Here is a 19175-nt window from a genome sequence, read left to right on the forward strand (position 1 = left end):
CGCTCGCCCGGCCGAGCCGGGAGGAGGCCTGTGTGCCCCGCCATCCTGCCGCAGCCACCCGGGTCCCCTCCGTTTCCCTTCCTCGATCCTGTTACCCTGCCCCAGGATGTGCGTGTGTGCAGGCGAGTGCATGCACGTGCATGCATGAGCACCGGCGTGCACTTGTATGCGTGCATTTGCACACGTGTGCAAGCGTGAGCATGTGTGTCCATGCACGTGCAAACGTGTGCTTGTGTGTCCGTGCATGTGCGTGCACAAGCATGTGTGTCCATGCATGTGCAAGCGTGTGCTTGTCTGTCCATGCATGTGCAAACGTGCGCTTGTGTGTCCATGCATGTCCATGCACATGCAAGCATGTGCATGTACGTCTGTGCATGTGCACACGGGCATGCGCATCCAAGCACGGGCATGCGCGTCACATGCACATGCAAACGTGAGCGTGCAGGTGCATGCACTGTTTGCTGCTGGAGCACCCCCTGCACCCCAGGATGACCAGGGGCTTTGCAGAGCACCCACACCACCGGTGGCTTGCAGCTTGCTTCGCCCTTGAACTCACACACACGGGGGGAGCAGATTCCCTGTGTCCCCCCGGGATTATTCCCGCGTTGATGGCGGCAGGGAGCCGTGCATAACCTTTCCCTTCCCTCAGCTTCACTTTAACTATGGAGCAGCGTTTCCCACGCAGCAGCCGGGCAGGGGGACAGCAGCATTCCCGGCAGGGCCCCAATCCTAACAAGCCATTAAAAACCTCTCCGCTGACCCTAAGGACTCGACGGCACGACTCAGCCCGGCGTTCCCGGCCCCTCAAGCAAGGTCACGCCAAAAAGCCGTGCCGGGCTGCGCCGCGCTCGGTACCGGCGCTTCGGGTGCTCACGGCCAGGTTACGACGGGGCGATCCGGGCCCCGGGGCTCTGATGTCGTCGCGATAAGGGACGTTCGGGGCCACCTCGGTTAATAGGACGGAGCTGGGCTGCTCTGCTCTATCGCTCCCATCTCCGGCATCGACCCAGCAGCAGTTTTTTCTGCCTCCTTCTGCTTTGCGTCCCGTCCCCGGGGGCCGGGGCCATCCGTTCCGCTCGGCCGCAGGGACGCAGGCTGCCCCGACGGGGTTACAGGGCGTTGCACAGGTGCAACGGCCCCTTTGGGGTTGCTACGTCCCCTTTGGGATCCCTGTGTCCCCTTTGGGATCCTTGTGTCCCCTTTGAGGTTGCCAAATCCCCTTTGGGTGTGAAATGTCCCCTTTGGAGTTACTACATCTCTTTTGGAATTTGCTGTGTCCCCTTTGGAGTTGCAGCAACTCCTCTGGGATTTGCTGTGTCCCCTTTGGGATGCCTGTGTCCCCTTTGGGGTTGCTACATCCCCTTTGGGTGTGAAATGTCTCCTTTGGGGTTACTACATCCCCTTTGGGGGTGCTGTGTCCCCTTTAGGGGTGCAACAAACCTTTTGGGACTTGCTGTGTCCCCTTTGCGATGCCTGTGTCCCCTTTGGGTGTGCAATGTCTCCTTTGGGTGTGCAATATCCCCTTTGAGGTTGTTGTGTCCCCTGTGGGGTTGCTGCATTCTCTCTCCTTGCTTTTGGGGTTCACACCACTCCTGCCCACCCCAAACAGCTGCTAATGAGACTGGAGCTGATGAATGCAGGAATAACCTCGTTCTCCCTCAAAAAGCCTCCAAGTGAGTGCATAAACCAGGGGAAACGGGGGGAAAACCCCTCAGCAACCCGTAGTTTTTCGGGGGGGGCCGCGCTGCCCCAGCCGCATGCAAATCTCACATCGAAATATGCTGCAAACAGGGAAAAAACTACACGGGGAATTTCTTATCGTCCCTGAGCCGAACTGAAATCCAATTATCCCTCCGGTCCGGTGCCCGGCCCCGCTCCGCCGGCCGCCTCTTATCCCCCCTCAGCATCTGCTTTTTATTTTACCTTCTTTTGATTGTTTTTCCCCCTTTTTTTTTTCCTGCTTCTGATTATCTCTCCTCTCGCTGTATCTCCTCCTCTCCGCCGCTTTCCATCCTCGCCTCCGTAATTGGGGTTTTTTTTCCTCTCTTCCTTCACCTTCCTTGCCCTGCTTTGCTTCCCAGCTCTTGTTTATTCATCTCTTTGATTTTTACCGCCACCGTTGCATTTTAAGCATAAAGAGGTTTTTTAATTACTCCTGAAATCAATTAACTTTTTTTTATTCTTTTCTTGAATCCCAGGAAAAACGGGTTAGCAGCAGCACCGGGACCGTGCCGCTGCCTTACGGGCGCCCTTTACACTGTCCTCGGTGAGCCCGGGCTGGGTTAAATTCTGCTTTAACTTTTGCTTCAACTTTAACTTTTGCTTCAACTTTAATTTTTGTTTTAACTTTATTTTTTTCTTCAGTCTTAATTTTTACTTCAATTTAATTTTTCCTTCAGTTTTAATTTTTGCTTCAGCCTTAATTTTTGCTTCAACTTCATTTTTCCCTTTGACTTTAATATTTCTTCAACTTCACATTGTTCTTCAACCTGAATTTTTGCTGATTTTTAATCTTTGCTTCCCCCTCCTCTGTGGCAGCTGTGCATCTCGTCCAGTTCACCTAAATTCCCAGTTTTCCTAAATCTCATCGCAATGGTATCCCTGATGAAGGCTCTCATCTAACCCAGCTGCCTTGCCAGTGAGGAGCTGGAAAACGATGCTAATTGCATAATTTTGCTTTTTTCCCCCACTTTTGGTCCAAAATGCCGTCTCCATCATCTTGGCCGTGGCAGCACCCAGTGCTGCTCACCTCCAGGAGCTCCCCACCCTGGAGCTGACCCTTCTCCCCTTGGGGATGGGAAATGCACCTCGTTGGGGTTGCAAAATAATTGCATTTCCATGAAAGCGAAGCAAAATGCTGCTGGAAAGTCACGGGGGCAGCAGGGTGGGATGCTGAGCTGGGTGGGATGCTGAACTGGGCTTTGCTTTGGGCTGGAAGCGGGTGCTGGGATCATCTCCCCTGGGCTTCGTTTGCTGTTTGGGATCATTTTCCGATGGGTGCTGAGACCCAGAGTGGGAGCAACTGCACTGTCGCCTGCACAAACAGCCCTGGGGATGGAGGATGAGCCGAAGTCGGGGTCACGTCACCCCAAATCTCTGCACTGACGATGCAAATCCCTGCGAATATTCACGTCATTGTCAAAAAACATCCCCGAGTTAGGGGGACCATGGGCCAGGTCTGACAGCAGCACCCAAACTTCTCACGGCTCCAATTTTTGGGGGGACGAGCTGCAAAATTCTCCCTGAAAACGGGTTGCGAAGGGGATGGTGGGTCCATGACAGTGATTTCCTGCTGCAAAATCCCAGCTGGCAGCGCAGGGATGCCCGGGAAGAGAAGGAGGGAGAGGGGAGGGGGCAGGAGCCAAGACAAATAAAGAGTTCAAATGGGAAACGATTAAAACTAAACTAAACTAAAATAAATCGAAAGCGGGGGAGATAAGACGCGGGCGCCCTCGCTGCCTATTTAACATTCATTGGATTGAATAATCAGGCCTCATTATCTCAAATTGTCTGCATATTTGCCCTCAAAATGCTAATTTGAAAGTTGGCTGCGAGCACCGTCTGCCTATTTTGACTAAAATATTATTTTGCTTTATTGTGCGTTGTTTGTAGCTCCGGGGGCATTTCCCCTCGCCAACCGAAAGCGAAATAGGGAAAAAAAAAAAAAGCAAAAAAAAAAAAGCAAACCACCACCATTTATCAAAGGCTGGCCGGGGAGGAGAGTGGCACCCTATTTTGCGTAGAAATGACATTTTTAGGCCTTCCAGTAAAATTAGAGGTGTTATCAGTTTCTTTTCGGGGATGGACAGTTTATCGTTCATCTCGGGAAGGAAAATAGGAGAAATAATTTGCTTTTATTCGGATTGTTTGGCGGAGCGGGGAGGGACGGAGGCTGCTCCCCGCAGGTCCATGTTCCCCCCCCTTTCCCCATCTCCTTGCCCCCCATCACCCCTTCACCCCCAGCTCCGCTTCGGTGTGGGGGAACAAAATCAAACCTCTGGGTTTTAACCTCTGGATTCCGCATGGAAAACCAAGCCTCGGCTCCATTTGATCTCCGGGGCGGGATTCAGAGCATCAATCTATTTATGTTATTACCCTTTCTAAAAGTCAATCAATAGATAATAAGGCGGGAATAACGGCCAGGAGTTAAAAAACTCCCCTTCGCGGCCGAGGATTAGGGTTAGTGAAGGGCAATTCCTTCGAAATCGTTTCAATCCGGCGTTAGCGATGCCGCGATCCACTCGCTGGCTTACCCGCGAGGCTGCCCGCCGCCCCCAAATGACACGTTTCTCATGCAAACCCCACGCCGACCCCCCCGGGCTGTTTGCACAGCAAACTGCAATTGTACGGGAGATTAAGGGGGCTTGGCGGGGCTGGGGGGGGGAGGCCAACAAGCCTTGTTGACAAATACGGGTGGAAATCCGTCGCCATCAATTCCGCGGGTGCCTCCGGATTTGGCAATGACACTGCTTTTGACTTTCCCGGCTGGGCAGATGGACGGGGGGTTCTGACTCACTCCTAGATTTTAAGGGCAGATGGAAGCACAAAAATGGGAGAGGGGACCTTGCAGAGATACTGGTGGCCCTGGGGATGCTGCGAACCCCCTGCATCAGGTTCCAGCCAGGGGTAAGTCAGAAGAGAGACACTGTTGTGGGGCACGTTTGGCCCCACTGCCCCATCACCAGGATAAACCTCAACCTTCCCATTGCCCTCACTTGATGCCATCCCTTGGGATGGTGGGGACAGGCACGGCCTTACCGTGTTGCCTTTTTAGGGCTGATTAATAGGTTTTGGGGGTTGGTTGGAGCCCACACATGTTCTCCTGGTTAGTGATGGGCTGAATTTGGCTCGCCTTGGGGTCAGTCAACAAGTGGGATGCTGTGGATGGAACCATCCCTGCAGAGTTCATGCGTCTTGGCATGGAAGTCACGCAGTTTGGATTGAGCTCCAAGGCAGATTTCAACCCCTAGAAACCCCCATGCTGTGGGGCAGAGCAGGGCAGTGATGCTGTCCTTGGTCTGCCCTTGGCTTACTTGCACGCATGGTGGGACTGTGCTTGGCTTTCTCCTGGATGTGGACCCCATCATCTCCGTACCACCTGAAAGTTCAGCCAGAGCTCGCAAGGCCAGTGGTGGCACCCATGCATGGAGAGGAGACAAGTGGTCACCCTCCACTTGGACCCCCTTTATCCACACAGTGTCTTGAGAGAAACCTCCTCGCCCTGGAGTATGCCAGCCTCAATGTGTCCCAGTGCCAGCCTCAATGTGTCTCAGCCTCAGGATGTCCCGTCCTGGTGTGTTTCAGCCTGCTGTGTCCCATCCCGATGTGTCCCATACCAGTGTGTCCATCCTGATGTGTCTCATTCTGGTGTGTACAAGCCTGGTGTGTCCTAGCCCTGGTGTGTACCAGGTTCAGTGTTGCACCCTCACGTGTCTCATCCCAGGGTGTCCTATTCTGGTGTGTCCCAGCACTTTTGTGTCCCTACCTGGAGTGTGTGTGTCCCATCTCTGTGTGTCCCAGCCTGCTGTATCCCATTCCTGGGTGTCCCATCTCAGGCACCCACTCCGATGTGTCCCTTCCCAATGTGTCCCAGCCCTAATGTGTTCCATCCCAGTAGGTCCCATCCCAGTGTGTCCTTTCTCAGTGTGTCCCAGCCTGCTGTGTCCCATCCCAGGGTGTCCCATCTCAGGGTGTCCTATCCTGGTGTGTTCCAGCCTGGTGTGTGTGTCCCATTCTCATGGGTCCCAGCCTGCTGTGTCCCATCCCAGGGTGTCCCATCTCAGGGTATCCTGTCCTGGCGTGTCCCAGCCTGCTGTGTCCTATCCTGGGGTGTCCCATCCCAGGGTGTCCCTTCCCAATGTGTCCCGTCCCGGGGTGCCCCCCCACGCTGTCCCCCAGCCCGGTGTCCCCGGTCCCGCGGTCCCGGCCGGTGCCGGGGCTCAGCGCGGTCAGGCAGCGCCCTCTGGCGGTCAGCGAGGTGAACAGCCCGGCCGGGACCCCCATGAACTGGGAGCCTAACTGGGAGCCCCGCTAACTGGGATCGCCGCTAGCCGGGCTCCCCGCTAACCAGGCTCCCCGCTAACTGGGATCCCCGCTAACCAGATCTCTGACAAGTAGCAACGCACTAAGCAGGATCGATGCACACAAACTGGCATCCCCAGTAATTAGCAACCTGCTAATTGGGGTGTTTGATAACTGGAACTCTCTTTAACTGGCAGCCTGTTGACTGGAATTGTGCTGACTGGGGTGCCTGTTAACGGGGATCCCTGCTAACTGGGATGCTCACTAACTGGGATCCCCACTAACAAGCATGCTAGTTGGGTCCTTGCTTACTGGGATCCCTGCTAACTGGGATACTCACTGACTGGGAAGCTCACCACCTGGGATCCTTACCCACAGGGATGCTTGCTAAGTGGAAAGCCCAATAACTGGGATGCCCAGTAACTGGGATGCCCAGTAGCTGGGATGCTCACTAACTGGGATGCTCACTAACTGGGATGCTTACTCACTGGGATCCTCACTCACTGGGATCCTACTAATCGGGATGCTCGCTAACTGGAAAGCCCAGTAACTGGAATGCCCACCAATGGGGACGCCTGTTAACTGGTATGCTCACTAACAGTGGTGCTTGCTAACTGGGATCCCCACTAACTGGGATGCTCTTGGCTCCATGTGGGTCAGAGATGCTCAGCACTTCAGGTGCCTTTGGGAAGTGGTTCCAGATGCCCCAAGCAGCAGATGTTTTGCTGGAAGTGGCTGTGTTGCCACTACCGGCATCCAAAAGAGCTCCAGTACGGACCAGGACCAAAGCAGTGTGAACAGGGCAGAGCAGGATCAGTCCTTAGCCACAACCCCCATGAGCCACAGCTCTAAATAGCCACGAAACAGAAATAAGGAAGATTGTGTGAAAAAAAATAACAACAAAACAAACCACACCAGTTTTCCTTCAGGTGCATGGAAAGGTGCAGAACCTTTAAAGAAGACATATCCCTCCTGCTTCAGTTCTTGAAGGCATTTCTATAACCCACTTGTCTGCTGGGTGGGCACCCATCCCAGCCCCGGGGGACTCTTCCCAGCCCCAGGGAGACCCATCCCAGCACTGAGCCACCCGGCTCTGCTGCAGGACTCCCCCGCCTTGGGGCACGGCATATTTTAGCCCTTATCATACCACTACAGATGTTATTATTTGCAGAAACTCCTCTGGCGAAGCTCTCAGCCTCCAAGAGCTCCTGGACAAGGCGTCCCCCAGGTCAGTCACTTGCAAGGTTTAAAAAAGGTATTTTGCTTTATTTTTTTTTTCTGCCTTTTGCACCCATAACTAGCCCCCAGCAGTGACGGTGACCTGCGCACGTACGAGTCCTGCTTGAGAAAACCTCCCCAGAGCTGGGTCAAGTCCATCGAGAGAAGCAACGGATCCGCATATCTTACGATGCTTAAGGGAGGGCTTCGCTCTGCGTCCCAAATCCAGGTGGCGAGACCTTTAATAACACCAAGGAAGAGTGGATTTAACTGGGGGGATGGTGGGCGCGGGGGCAGATCTGGGATTCAGCTAAAATGATTCGAGGGGGACAGGACACTGAGGGTCAGGCCTGGAGCCTCCGCAGCCACTCGATGGCAGTGGGTGTCCAAACACTTTGCTTTTATTCCAATAATTTCCGCTCAATTGGTAGAAAATACTCCTTTTCCCTGCAAATTGTGGGTGTCCGTGGCCCCCAGCCCCCAGCACAGGACCGGCACGCGCATTGGCAGTCAGACACAAAGGGATTTTGTGGGTGAAAAGCTCGGAGAGCTGGGATGGATGGACAGTCAATGGCCAGAGAGAAGGATGCTGCAGGACAGGGAATGGACAAAAGACCAAAGTGGGGGCCCTGGGGCTCCGGGGTGACCCCTGAAGATATCCGGGGACAAGGGGGTGACCCTGGAAGCCTCACTCCTCTGCAGACAGACAATCCACAACCTGCCCAGACAGCCGGGGCCTTGGGCTAATGAGCAGCATTGTTATTAATTAGCTCAGAAGCCAGAGCCTCGGGGCAATTTTTGCCTCAAATTAGGCAGGAGCCATCCCTGGGTTCGGGCCCCTGCTCTGGATGTGAACCTGATGAAAGGAGGTGGCTCGTTTTTTGGGCGGTGAACCCCTCAATTCCAGCCCTCCCGTGCTCCTTTGCTTGCACCCCTCAAATTACTAAATCCCCCGCCCTGCATCTCTCCAGGACAGGATTTTCCCACCTGCCTGTCCCAAAGAACCACTGGGCACCAGTATCCCCATTTTGGCCCCATATCACCTGGATCCCCACCCCATGGATGCCATTAGCATCCCATCCAGCACAGGGGTGCTGGGCACCTCCCCTCTGGTCCTGGGGCAGCCCTGCTGCTTGGGGATGCCAGGGGGATGTTTGCTGAGCTCCATCAAACAGAGGGAGAGGAAAAGGGGCATATAAAAAAGGGAAAGCACCTCCTAACCAAACACGTCCGAGCCCACCAAGCCCAGGCAGGGGCCTCCTGCCTTTTTATCTCGGCCTTTTCAAGACTGTAATTAAGAACTAATAATGCCAAATCTGCCGCCCTTTCATCTCTGTCCTCCCCCCTGCCCCCGACCTTTATTTGCCCCCATAGCAGTGACTACGGGGTTATGCCTCCGTGATGAGCCGGGGAAGGTGGCATCACCACTGGCACAGTGCCCACCACCGGATTTTTATGGCTTTTTTGCTATAAAAACACCCCCGGGGAGCCTTCACCTGCCAGTACTGGGCTCGGATGTGCCCCAGTACTGTGGAACCGGGGGGTTCCCCGTCCCCATCCCCGAGGTGGGCACACAGCTGCAGAGCGGAGCGTGCTCCTCACCAGGGCAGAGCCCTGTAATGGCTTTCTCAGTGTCAGAGCCATCCCTTGGGAATTCTTTTCCCAGCTTGGGGAGTCGCACACGTGTGTGCTGGGTCCCAGGGACCTCGTGAAAGCCGAGCAAGGGGGGCTACTGCAGTGCAGATGTGGGCCCTGGCCCCCCGACTCCCCCGCGCCCCATTTCCTCCCCAATAAACCCACGAGCCCCGGTGGAGTCCTTTGACCGGGGCTCGCTCCCCCGCCGCGCCGGGCCCGAGGTGTGACTTTTCCCAGCTCATTAGGAAAAGCTGCGCGATTTTAAGAATCTCAGAGCCTAATGACCATCTGAATCCCATCAGCCGAGAGGGGCGAGCTGGAGGGAGGGGTGCAGGGACAGCCCCCCACCTCTGCCACTGCCTCTCGGAGCATCCCTGGTCCTGTCCCTTTGCCTCACTGTCCCGGGGTACATTATGCCCCCTAAAAAAGCGGCTGTGCAGTGGGGTGCATGCCAGCACGACGGACTCAGAGTACCAGAGTGGGACCTCGAGACCAGTCTGGGGGCTTATGGTGGCCTTGGGGTGACAATGGCTGCCCTGAGGTGTTCCCCAGGCACCTGGATCCTCCTGCCTGAGCACTTCAGGGCCAAAGCCACCCTGGGAGGGGGACACGGGGGTCTCCACCCCAGGGGCAGGGGGACGTGCGGCGACACCCCAATAGAGGGCAGGGAGACATGGGGGGGACACCCCAGTAGAGGGCGGGGGCACACAGAGGGGACACCCCAGCCGAGGGCAGGGCGACCCCGGGGTGACACGGCACCCCCGCCCCGCCCCGCCCCGGGCAGGGCACAGGGGCGATGCCATCGGTGCCGACCCGCCCCATCCCGCCCCGTCCCCTCCGCCCCCCCGCCAGCTCCCGGGGGCGGCCGGGAGTCCCGCGGGGGCCGGTCGGGGCGGCCGTATAAAGACGGGCGGTCCGGCCCCGCGCTCAGCCCCGCCATGCCGGCCCCGGCCCCGCCACCCCCCGCCCAGCCCGGCCAGGCCTTCACCATCGCCGCGCTGCTGGGACGCGCCTCCCCCCCCGGCCCCCCCGGTTCCGCCGCCGCCGCTCTGGGGGCCGCCCCCGGCTCCCGGTCCCGCCGCCGCCGCCGCCCGGGTCCTGCTGCCGCCGCCCGCCGCCCCCCGGCCGCTCTGCACCGCCTGCTGCGGGGTCCCGCCCGCCTGGGCCACCCGGCTGGGGACAACAGGTACCGCCACCCCCCCGGACACCCCGTACCGGGACACCCCTGCGTCCGCCTCGCCCGTGGGGACACCCCCAAATGCGGTCCGGTTGCCCAAGGGGGGACCCTTCGCAAGGAAAACTCTTCCAGGGGGACCTACAGCCACCTCTCCTGTGGGGACATCTCTAAATGGGGACCTGAATTTACCTGTCCCATGGGGACATCTATAACTGGCAGTCTCCTTCCACCTCTTCAAGGGGACCCTCTCCAAAGGGGACATCTCCAAATGGGGACCTGAATCCACCTCTCCCATGGGGACATCTCCAAATGGGGACCTGAATCCACCTCTCCCATGGGGACATCTCTAAATGGGGACATGAATCCACCTCTCCCATGGGGACATCTCCAAATGGGGACCTGAATCCACCTGTCCTATTGGGACATCTCCAAATGGGGATTTCTGTTCACCTCTCCAAGGGGGGGCCCTCCAAAGGGGATCTCTTCCAAGGGGACCCATGCCTACCTCTCTCGAGATTCCCCCAAATGGGGGCCCTCCTTTCATCTCTCCAAGGAAGAGCCCTTGGCCACCTCTCCGAGTAGGAGACCTCTCTCTCAATGGGCCCTTTGCCAGGGAGTTGACCCCTGTCCACATCTCCCATTCACGTGTACCCAAATGGGGGACCTCCTCTGTCACCTCCCAAGGGAATCTCCCCAACAAGGACCCTCTTCTGCCCCCCCAAATGGGACCCTCTGGCCTCTCTCAAGGGGGACATCTCCAAATGGGAGAGCTCCTTCTACCTCTTCCTGAGCACCTCCTCCAAAGGGACTCGCTACAAGAGGGATCAGTATTCACTTCTCCAAGGTGATCCTCTCTAAATGGAGGACCATCTCCCACCTCTTTGAATGGGGGACCCCCTCCAAAGAGACCCCTTACGCCTCTCCAAAGGGGACATCTCCAAATGAGAAGATCCTTTCTGCCCCTACAAGAAAGGATTTTCCAATGGGAGGACCCCAATCTAAAGGGGACCCTTCCAAGGTCTCCTCTCCACCCTGACCTCCTGTCTCTCTCTCTCCTCCAGGCTTCCTGATCTCCAAGTGCTGCTTCCCCCTCTTCAAAGCCAAAACTGGCAAAGCCAAGCGAGTCCGGACCATCTTCACCAGTGACCAGCTGGCCCGGCTGGAGAAGGAGTTTGCACGGCAGCAGTACATGGTGGGCACGGAGAGGTGCCTGCTCGCGTCCTCTCTGCACCTCACCGAAGAGCAGGTGAGTCCCACCATGCTCCATCTCCACCTGCCTCCACCAGAACATCCAGGGAGGCTCCCAAACCTGCATGCTAACGGGTGGGACCTGGGCCGTGTCCCTCAGCCTGGGGCGGGAGCCATGTGGGGTAGCAGTTGCAGATAGTTTACATTAAAAAGACGGAGCATCACAGATGGGGAAACCGAGTCACAAAGTGGCTGTCCTATGGCCACATGGAGGGCTTGAACTTGTGTCCATCTTAAGGCTGGACCTTCTCCACCGCCGGCAGGTCCCAGCTTGCCAATGCAGGCTCAGCTCCTGGGTTGCAAGGGACAGTTTTCCATCTTGCTAGAGACTGAGTGTGGCAAGGGACCTCTGTCCTGGCCAGCCAAGGGATGTCTGAGGCTGCGGGCACCTAAGGGTTTGTGAAGTGTCTGAGCCATGGGGGTTTAGTAGACCATGACCCCACGGTCCATGGAGAAACTCGATTTGAAAGCCAAGCTTTACCTCTTCCTCAGGTGAAAGTCTGGTTCCAAAACCGAAGGATCAAGTGGAGGAAACAAAGCCTGGAACAGCAACAGGCCAAACTGGCCAAAATGGGTTTGACCACCCCGCAGAGGAGCCCCGACTCACAGAGCCACCACGGCGAGGAGGACAAGGACTTCCCAGCAGAGTCGGAGGATGGCCAGGAGGACACGGCCTCTTCCCCGGGCTCCAGGACGGCACCTGCACAGACTGTGGCAAAGAGCTGCTGAATCGCCCCTTGGGGCTGCGTTTCCGTGTGTATTATATGGTTGTATCATAGCTGGCAATGAGCCTATCTAATATAATATATACAGGGCACCGACTATTTTTGCAGTGCAAAAATAAATTATTTATGCAACTCTTGGGCTCCTCTTTGCATCAGGAGGAGGAGGAGGAACAGGAACACAAGCCTGCAGTGGCAGCAAGTCTGGGGAAACGGGGGCTGCTTGAACCCCCCACCCGCAAGCAGTCCCATAGCCTGGTTCATCCCAAAGGTGCTGGGTGCTCAGATACCTCCTTGCCCTCTAAAATAGCTCAGGACCTTCACAAAGCCCAGATCCTTGTAGAGGACCTCCATGTCATGGTCCATCCGTCTCCATCTTCCTTCCTGCCAGTGCCATCTTCACTGTAACACCCTGCTCTGCCTACAGCTCATCCCGTGGTGGCATCCTTTGAGCACCTTGGTCTAGTGGAAGGTGTCCCTGCCCATGGCAGGGGAGTTGGAAGTAGATGATCTTTAAGGTCCCTTCCAACTCAAACCATTCTATGATCCTGCTCTCTGGGGTTTTCAGAGCTGGGAAAGTTGGGAAAACATGCCTGGAGAGCTGAGTCGGTGGTGGCTTTGCAAGCTGGGCTGGGCACCTGGAGTGCCATCTCAGCTGAGCAGGGATTAGCCAGGTTTTAATTGTAATTGCTTAGCTCTGCTTAGGCAGATGTAGAGGTTCCAAATCCAGCATGTTTGGGCCCCTGGACCTCCTAGATAAGAGTGGCAATGGGGACACCTGGGTGCTCGCCTGGGCAGCACCAGCTCCTGCTCACCATATTTTCTCCTTGTCTGTCCTGGGCTTGGGGCTGGGGGAAGAAGGAACCCAGGTGGAGGCTTTATTTGGGCAAGTGTGAAACTTGATGCAAGGATGAGGCAAAGAGAAGGGGACAATTGAAGGAGAAGGGGGACAATGCAAGGAGAGGGGGAACAATTAAGGGGATGGTGCAGGGAAAGGGGCAATGATGCCAGGTGAAGTGGAAAGCGCAAGGAGAAGGGGACAATATAAGGGGATGACTCAAGAAGAAAGGGGCGATGCAAGAAGGGACTGGTGCAAGGAGAGGGGGGCGACGCAAGACGGGGACAGTGGAAGAAGAAGGGGCTGGTGCCAGGAGAAGGGGACGATGTGACGGAAGCTGCCCTTTGTTCCAGCTGATCTCAGAGCCGGGATTAGCCGGCGGGTCTCAAAGAGCCCAAACTGTGCTAATGTCTTCACATGTCTGCCGAGAGCCCGGGCCGCGCCGGCGGGTTTACCGCGCTAATCTCGCATGCCGGCGGGTTTATTGCAATCATCCCGAGACAACGGGGCTTACGGGGGATGGTTTAATATCGCCCGGCCGGGGGCCGAGCTGATTGTGAGACTTAAGTTGTTCTCAGGACACCTTTAATCTCCTGGGAGCTGGTGGTGCTGAGCTGCTCCAGGACAGGCAATGGGGGACCCATCCCCGCTCCAGGGGATGCTCCTGCGGGGTCTGCCCAGCCTGGACTCCTCTTTGGGCAGTGTCCGACCAGGGAAATGACTTTAATTAAAACTGCTGGGCTTGATTTGAGTTTTTCAAAAGGTTAATTTTTATGTGAGCTGAACTAAGCTGTGTTCATCCCTCTGGCACCTTGGGCTTTGGCTAGGAGACTTTTCTGACGGTGGGTGATGATCCTTGAGGGGGTGGCCAGTCCCTGGGGGTGCACGGGGCTCAGGATGCCTGGGAGCCCTTTCCTACCTGCCAGGGGACAGCCAGGTGCTGGGGGAAGGCTATCCCCTGCCTTCCTCCCACCCAGTGATTAACCCGTTCTGAGGTTCCTTAGGGTGGGGAAGGGACCATATCTGCAGGACAAAGAGGCTGATTACTGCTCCAGTGGGATGAGAAGAGCTGAATGCCCAGGTCTGACCCTAATAATGGAATGAAGTTGATCGTTTTCAGAAAAACTGGATTCAGCTGGCACATTTTATGCCCTGCCAAATCCTCACTATCCCTGGCACCCCAGAAAGGGAGTGGAAACACAGGTGGAGCCCTCTCCCTCCCTAGTCCAGGGAGCAGGTCCTGCAGTGCAGCTCCATCCTGGCAGCTTGACTGGGGCACATGGATTGGGATCAAACATGGACACAGCGATTTGGCACCGTGGAAATTAAGAGAGAGACACCCAGAGAGCTTGGGAAGGTCTTGGGCTGGATCAGCCTACCTGGGACAGAACCTTGGCTCTTCTCAGCCCCCAGGAAAGCCCGGGCAGAATAAGATCATTTTGCCTGCACGTCCTTACTCAAACCCCACATGCATCCCAAAGACCCCGCTAGTCCTTTCCCAATCCTGTGTATCACGTTGCTTTCTTAAAGACACTGGGTTTTTACACCTGTCTGCAAAAAAACAGTTGACTTTGAGTGGCAGATAACTATAAGTGAGAATTAAACAACCTTATTAAGAGGATGAAGGTTATCTGTTAAAGATGCAGTGCTGAGCCCTCCCCAGCAAATCTCTGCTCTCTAGATAAGTAGGCAGCTTGCAGGAGGACAGGTAGGTTGTGAGACGGGTGGCTGGATGTATTGGGGTGGACTATTTGCCTGGAGGAACAGCCTGGTCTGCATGGAGGTAGCTGGATGGGTGGATGATTGGGGATGAACACTGGCAAATAGGTGCAAACGGGTGGCTGGGTAAATGGGATGAGATGGAGAGATGGATGTAGAGATAGGAGAAGGGATAACTGGGTGTATGCTACAGCTTCTCCACGTCCCCCCTCCCCTCTGTCCTTCCTGCCAGGATTATTCCTGCTGAGCACACGGCGACGGACGCGATTTGTTTGCACAAGTCGCGTTTACTCAGGACAGTCGAAGTTTGCAGGATGGGGCTCCAGCCCCCTCAATCCCCGTGACCCAGTCGCTTTCCCAGGCGCCTTTTGCATCTCTTCCCCGAACTGGCAGCCTCATTCTCAGCTGATTGCCCCCTCACACTCTCTTTTTGGGGGGTTTTGCTAAATGGGATTACCATGTGCCAGGGAGGGCAACCTGCCGGCGACAGAGATTCAAGGCAAAGTCCGACTCAAGCCGGGATGTGGGGCGCCGGGGTCGGCCGTGCATGTTTCCAGGCTCCATCTCATCATGTAATCTTGTTAAATGGTCAGGGAGCATTTCCCCCTGCTTCTCCCTCCCTTTAATTCCTGATTGAAACATCAAATAAAGCTTCCTGAGGCTGCTGGGGCAGCTCCGACGGCTCCACGCTGCCTGGTTTCAGCAGGAATAAAAAAAAAAAAAAAAAAAAAGACATCCTGAGCAATGGGAGGAAGTGCCACGACATCCCATTTTTTGCAGTCTTTCTGGGATGAATTTGCCCCAAGGTGCCTTACTCAGCCAAAAAGCAAGAAGCCAAAGAATCTGTATTCTTTGCATTAAAGTCTCATCTGGGAAGTAGCTCTTGGCTGTGTGAAAACAGGGGTGAAACGGGGTGACCTGCCTGGAAATGCAGCAGGGGAACCAGGCGACTAAGGGGACCCCTCAAATCAGGTCAGCATTGTGTCATCGAAAACAAAAATTGGATAACAATTGTACTGGCCAAAATCTCTGGGTTTAAAAAAAGGTTCTTCCTGCAGGAAGAAACACAGGGCAGCAGAGCAGGACCGTGCACCGAGCGCTGTCAGAGCAAGAGCGAGTGATTTATACCTAAATCCTGTGTCGGGAGGTGCAGGGTCTGGGACGGGAACCCCATCAGCCCTGGTCGGGGTTTGCCATGGGGCGCATCGGCTCTCAAAGAGCTGTTGGTGCTCACCCCATCAGCCCTCCTCCTCCCTGCTCCTTCCTCACCTCCCATCCCAGCCTCAAAAATGGAAAAACTGGGAGGAAATTCCTCCCCGGCTCTGCTCCCAGCCATGCACATGGCCGCACCTGCCAGAAACCAGTTTACTTGGTTTCGGTGAGACAAACTGTTAGGAAAAGAAAAAAATGATGAAAATGGCACCATCTCCCCCTTTGCAAACAGTTGGTGACACAAAATCCCTTGTCCCTGGTGACACCGCTGCCCTGGCACGGTTTGGCTGGGCTTCCGCTAGGGATGGACCTGGGGCCCTGGCACTAGGCAGTGCTGTGATTTTGTTTTAAAAAGTTGATTAAATCGTTAAATCAAGTAAGTTTTGACGATGTGTGATGAAGAAGGGGAGGTGCAGGACTGGCAGTCAGAGAAAGTGCTCCCCGCTCTGTTGAAACCTCCTCTTGAGACTTCTCGGCTGCGACTCTCCCGTGCCTCAGTTTCCCCAGCTGCAGGAGCTGAGTAAATACAGCTTTGGAGACGCGCGGTATCAGCTCGACTCGTGCTTATCTGAGCCGGGTGTGATCCCACTCAGCACCCCTGCTGAGAGCCGAGCCGGATCCGAGCCCTGCTCTGCCCCATCCTTCCCCTGCTCCATCTCTATTGATTTAATAAGATGGAGAGGAATTAACGGGGCCGGAGCGTTGGAATAATAAAAGATGAACAAAGGGGCAGCGCTAGCAAAGATGCTGCCAGTTTTTAATGATGAGGCCGGGCAGATCCCCTGCTAGCTGTCCCTTTGGAGTGGCGATTAAGAACATACTGTTATTGTTAAGGCAGAGAGATAAATCCCTGCACCGTTTCTGATGTGATCAGCCGGGGCTTCTCCCTACAATTTGTGATCCTATTGTGGACGATGTTTGCCCAGGGCAAGGAGAGTCTGGGAACCACTTATGAACCATCCTTTGGTCATTAGCCTCCTCATTAGGAGAGAACAATGTGGGAGAAAAAAAAAAAAGATAATTGAAGGGAGCAGCGGGCTGATCACGCACTCAGGCCTGTACCAGGGCTGCCTCAATGCTTAATTTGTTTATAATTCCCAATTAATTTTAAATGCGTGGTTTCGGGATGCTCTCCATACCCGCAATTGCAGACCCCGGGAACCCCGCGGTGTTCGGGTCTGTGCTTGGCAGGACCACGGAGCATCTTCTGAGGCCTTGAGGGAGGGTAGTAGCTTATTTTTTTTTGGGGGGGTCACCCAGACTTTGCTGTCAGCTGAAGTGTAGCTCCATCACTCAACCCGTGGCATCAACCCACGCTGTACTTGGGGGGACCCCAGGCAGGTCCCCAGCAGCCGAGGAGGGTGAGAGTGGTGGGATGCAGCAGGTCCCTGCTCCTTCATTTCACATCTGGCTGAGATACGAGGCCAGATGTGACACGGAGGGATGTGACACGCGAGGAAAAGCCCTGCTTGGATCAAGCACAACATCTCCCCGCCGAAAGGATTCAGCCCGGCTGAGCCACATCGTAGCCTGGGATTAATTCAGATCTTGCCTGGAAATATCAGCCAGGGTGATAAATCACAGGAAAACCCCGAGGCTATGGGAACAGAGGTGCTTTGCCCCACAAGCTTGGCCATGGATTAGCAAGAGCAGCAGGTCCTGTCCCCATCCCCAAGGGCCACCCTGCCCCGGCTGGGTGCAGGGCTCCGTGCCTTGGGGAAGAGGGGGAAAGAGCCGTCATTCCTCAGGATGCTTGATATTATCAAGTGCTAATGAGACCTGGATGGGACTGAGGTGCTTTGCAGGCCATTATCCCAAATTAACCTGACAATGAAGCCGGGGCCGGTGTCTGAAGGGCGGCTGGGGTGTGTATTGGCTGTCTGGGGCTAGGGGCAGAGGAAGGTGCTGCCCTCTGCCTCCCCCCTGTGCCAGCTCCCTCTGCCCGTACCCCTGAGCTGAAAGCAAAGGCCCTGCATTTTGCAGAGTTAGTTTTCCATTGCATGAAAACACCGTGAACCAGCTCCCCGAGAGGTTCGCTGAGCCAGGGCTGGAGTAAGGTGATAGGGCTGGAGAGGACGGGGGAGCTGGGCTACCTCTTCTATAGACTGGTGTTCGACATAACCCTCTTGGAGGAAACTTACAAATCCTCATGCTCCATCGCACCTTGCTACTTGCAGGAGGCTTTTGCAGCCCGTCCAGTGCTTGGGCGGTGGGTCATAGAATCATAGAATGGTTTGGGTTGGAAGGGACCTCAAAGATCATCTAGTTCCAACCCCCCTGCCCCACAGGCAGGGACACCTTCCACTACACCAGGTTGCTCAAAGCCTCATCCAGCCTGGCCTTGAACACTTCCAGGGATGGGGCAGCCACAACTTCTTTGGAAAAACCATTCCAGTGCCTCACCACCCTCACTGTAAAAAATTTCTTCCTTAGATCTAATCTAAATCTCCCCTCTTTCAGTTTAAAGCCATTGCCCTGTGTCCTATCGCTACACATTCTTGTCAAAAGCTCCTCTCCAGCTTTCTTGTAGCCCCTTTAGGTGCTGGAAGGCTGCTGGAAGGTCTCCCCGGAGCCTTCTCTTCTCCAGGCTGAACAACCCCAACTCTCTCAGCCTGTCTTCACAGCAGAGGTGCTCCTATCAAACCGAGGAGCACTCAGCTGCAAAGTAACCTTGATCTCAGATGAAGCATTTCCCCCGAGACAGCGGCTGTCCCTGTGCTGGGCCCTTGCAGGGAGATGTATGGGGCTGGACGTGCTCTTGCCACCTGCATCCGGGGCCCCCATGGCTGTATAACACCCTTAAAGTGCAGACAGTGTCGTGCCATTGCTCCTGTCCTCATCCCAGTTTGGGTTTGTTAATGGGACCCCGCAAGGTGCCAAGGATCGAGAAGGTGAAGTGGATTGTGGCCAGATCTTGCCACAAACAGGAGAGACAGGGTTTGCCAAGAGCAGTTGACACCAGCACCTTGTTCTGGAGCTCCCCAGCACCTCGCTGAAGGTGGTAAAGCCACGGCAGGGCAGCACTCCAGCACTCGGCACTGCTGGGTGCTCCCGGAGCTGAGAGCACACACAGTAACGATCTTTAGCCTGAGTAATTTCTCTCATCTAGACTTTATGATGAAGGAACGAACACTCATCAGTTATTCTCTCGGGAGAAACCCCGTGCTCCTCTTTTTGCAGTGAAGACAAAGCCCTGTTCCCCTCTCCCTATGAGATTCAGTGAGATTTGGCTTGAGAAGGGACAAATCACCAGCTCCAGGAGCCACATGATTTGAGGATGTTCTTTATCGCCTTTTTATCCTTGGATTATGGATTATTATTTATTATTATAGATTATCACGGCTGCAAAAATCTGACACAAAGCTAAAAGCTAAAGCTGGTGTTC

At 55.4% G+C, this 19175-nt stretch overlaps 1 protein-coding gene across 1 annotated transcript; it reads left to right on the plus strand.

Moving 5' to 3' along the window:
* Positions 1–9401: 9401 nt before the first annotated feature.
* Positions 9402–12028, plus strand: LOC104381575 (uncharacterized). Its single transcript, XM_086612022.1, has 5 exons — positions 9402–9415; positions 9846–9940; positions 9998–10060; positions 11113–11297; positions 11792–12028. The coding sequence occupies exons 1-5, from the start codon at positions 9402–9404 to the stop codon at positions 12026–12028; spliced, it is 594 nt and encodes a 197-aa protein (XP_086468148.1).
* The last annotated feature ends 7147 nt before the right edge of the window (positions 12029–19175 follow it).

The sequence above is a fragment of the Tauraco erythrolophus genome, chromosome 5 (assembly GCF_009769465.1).
Source record: "Tauraco erythrolophus isolate bTauEry1 chromosome 5, bTauEry1.pri, whole genome shotgun sequence".
In the NCBI taxonomy this organism is placed as follows: Eukaryota; Metazoa; Chordata; class Aves; order Musophagiformes; family Musophagidae; genus Tauraco; species Tauraco erythrolophus.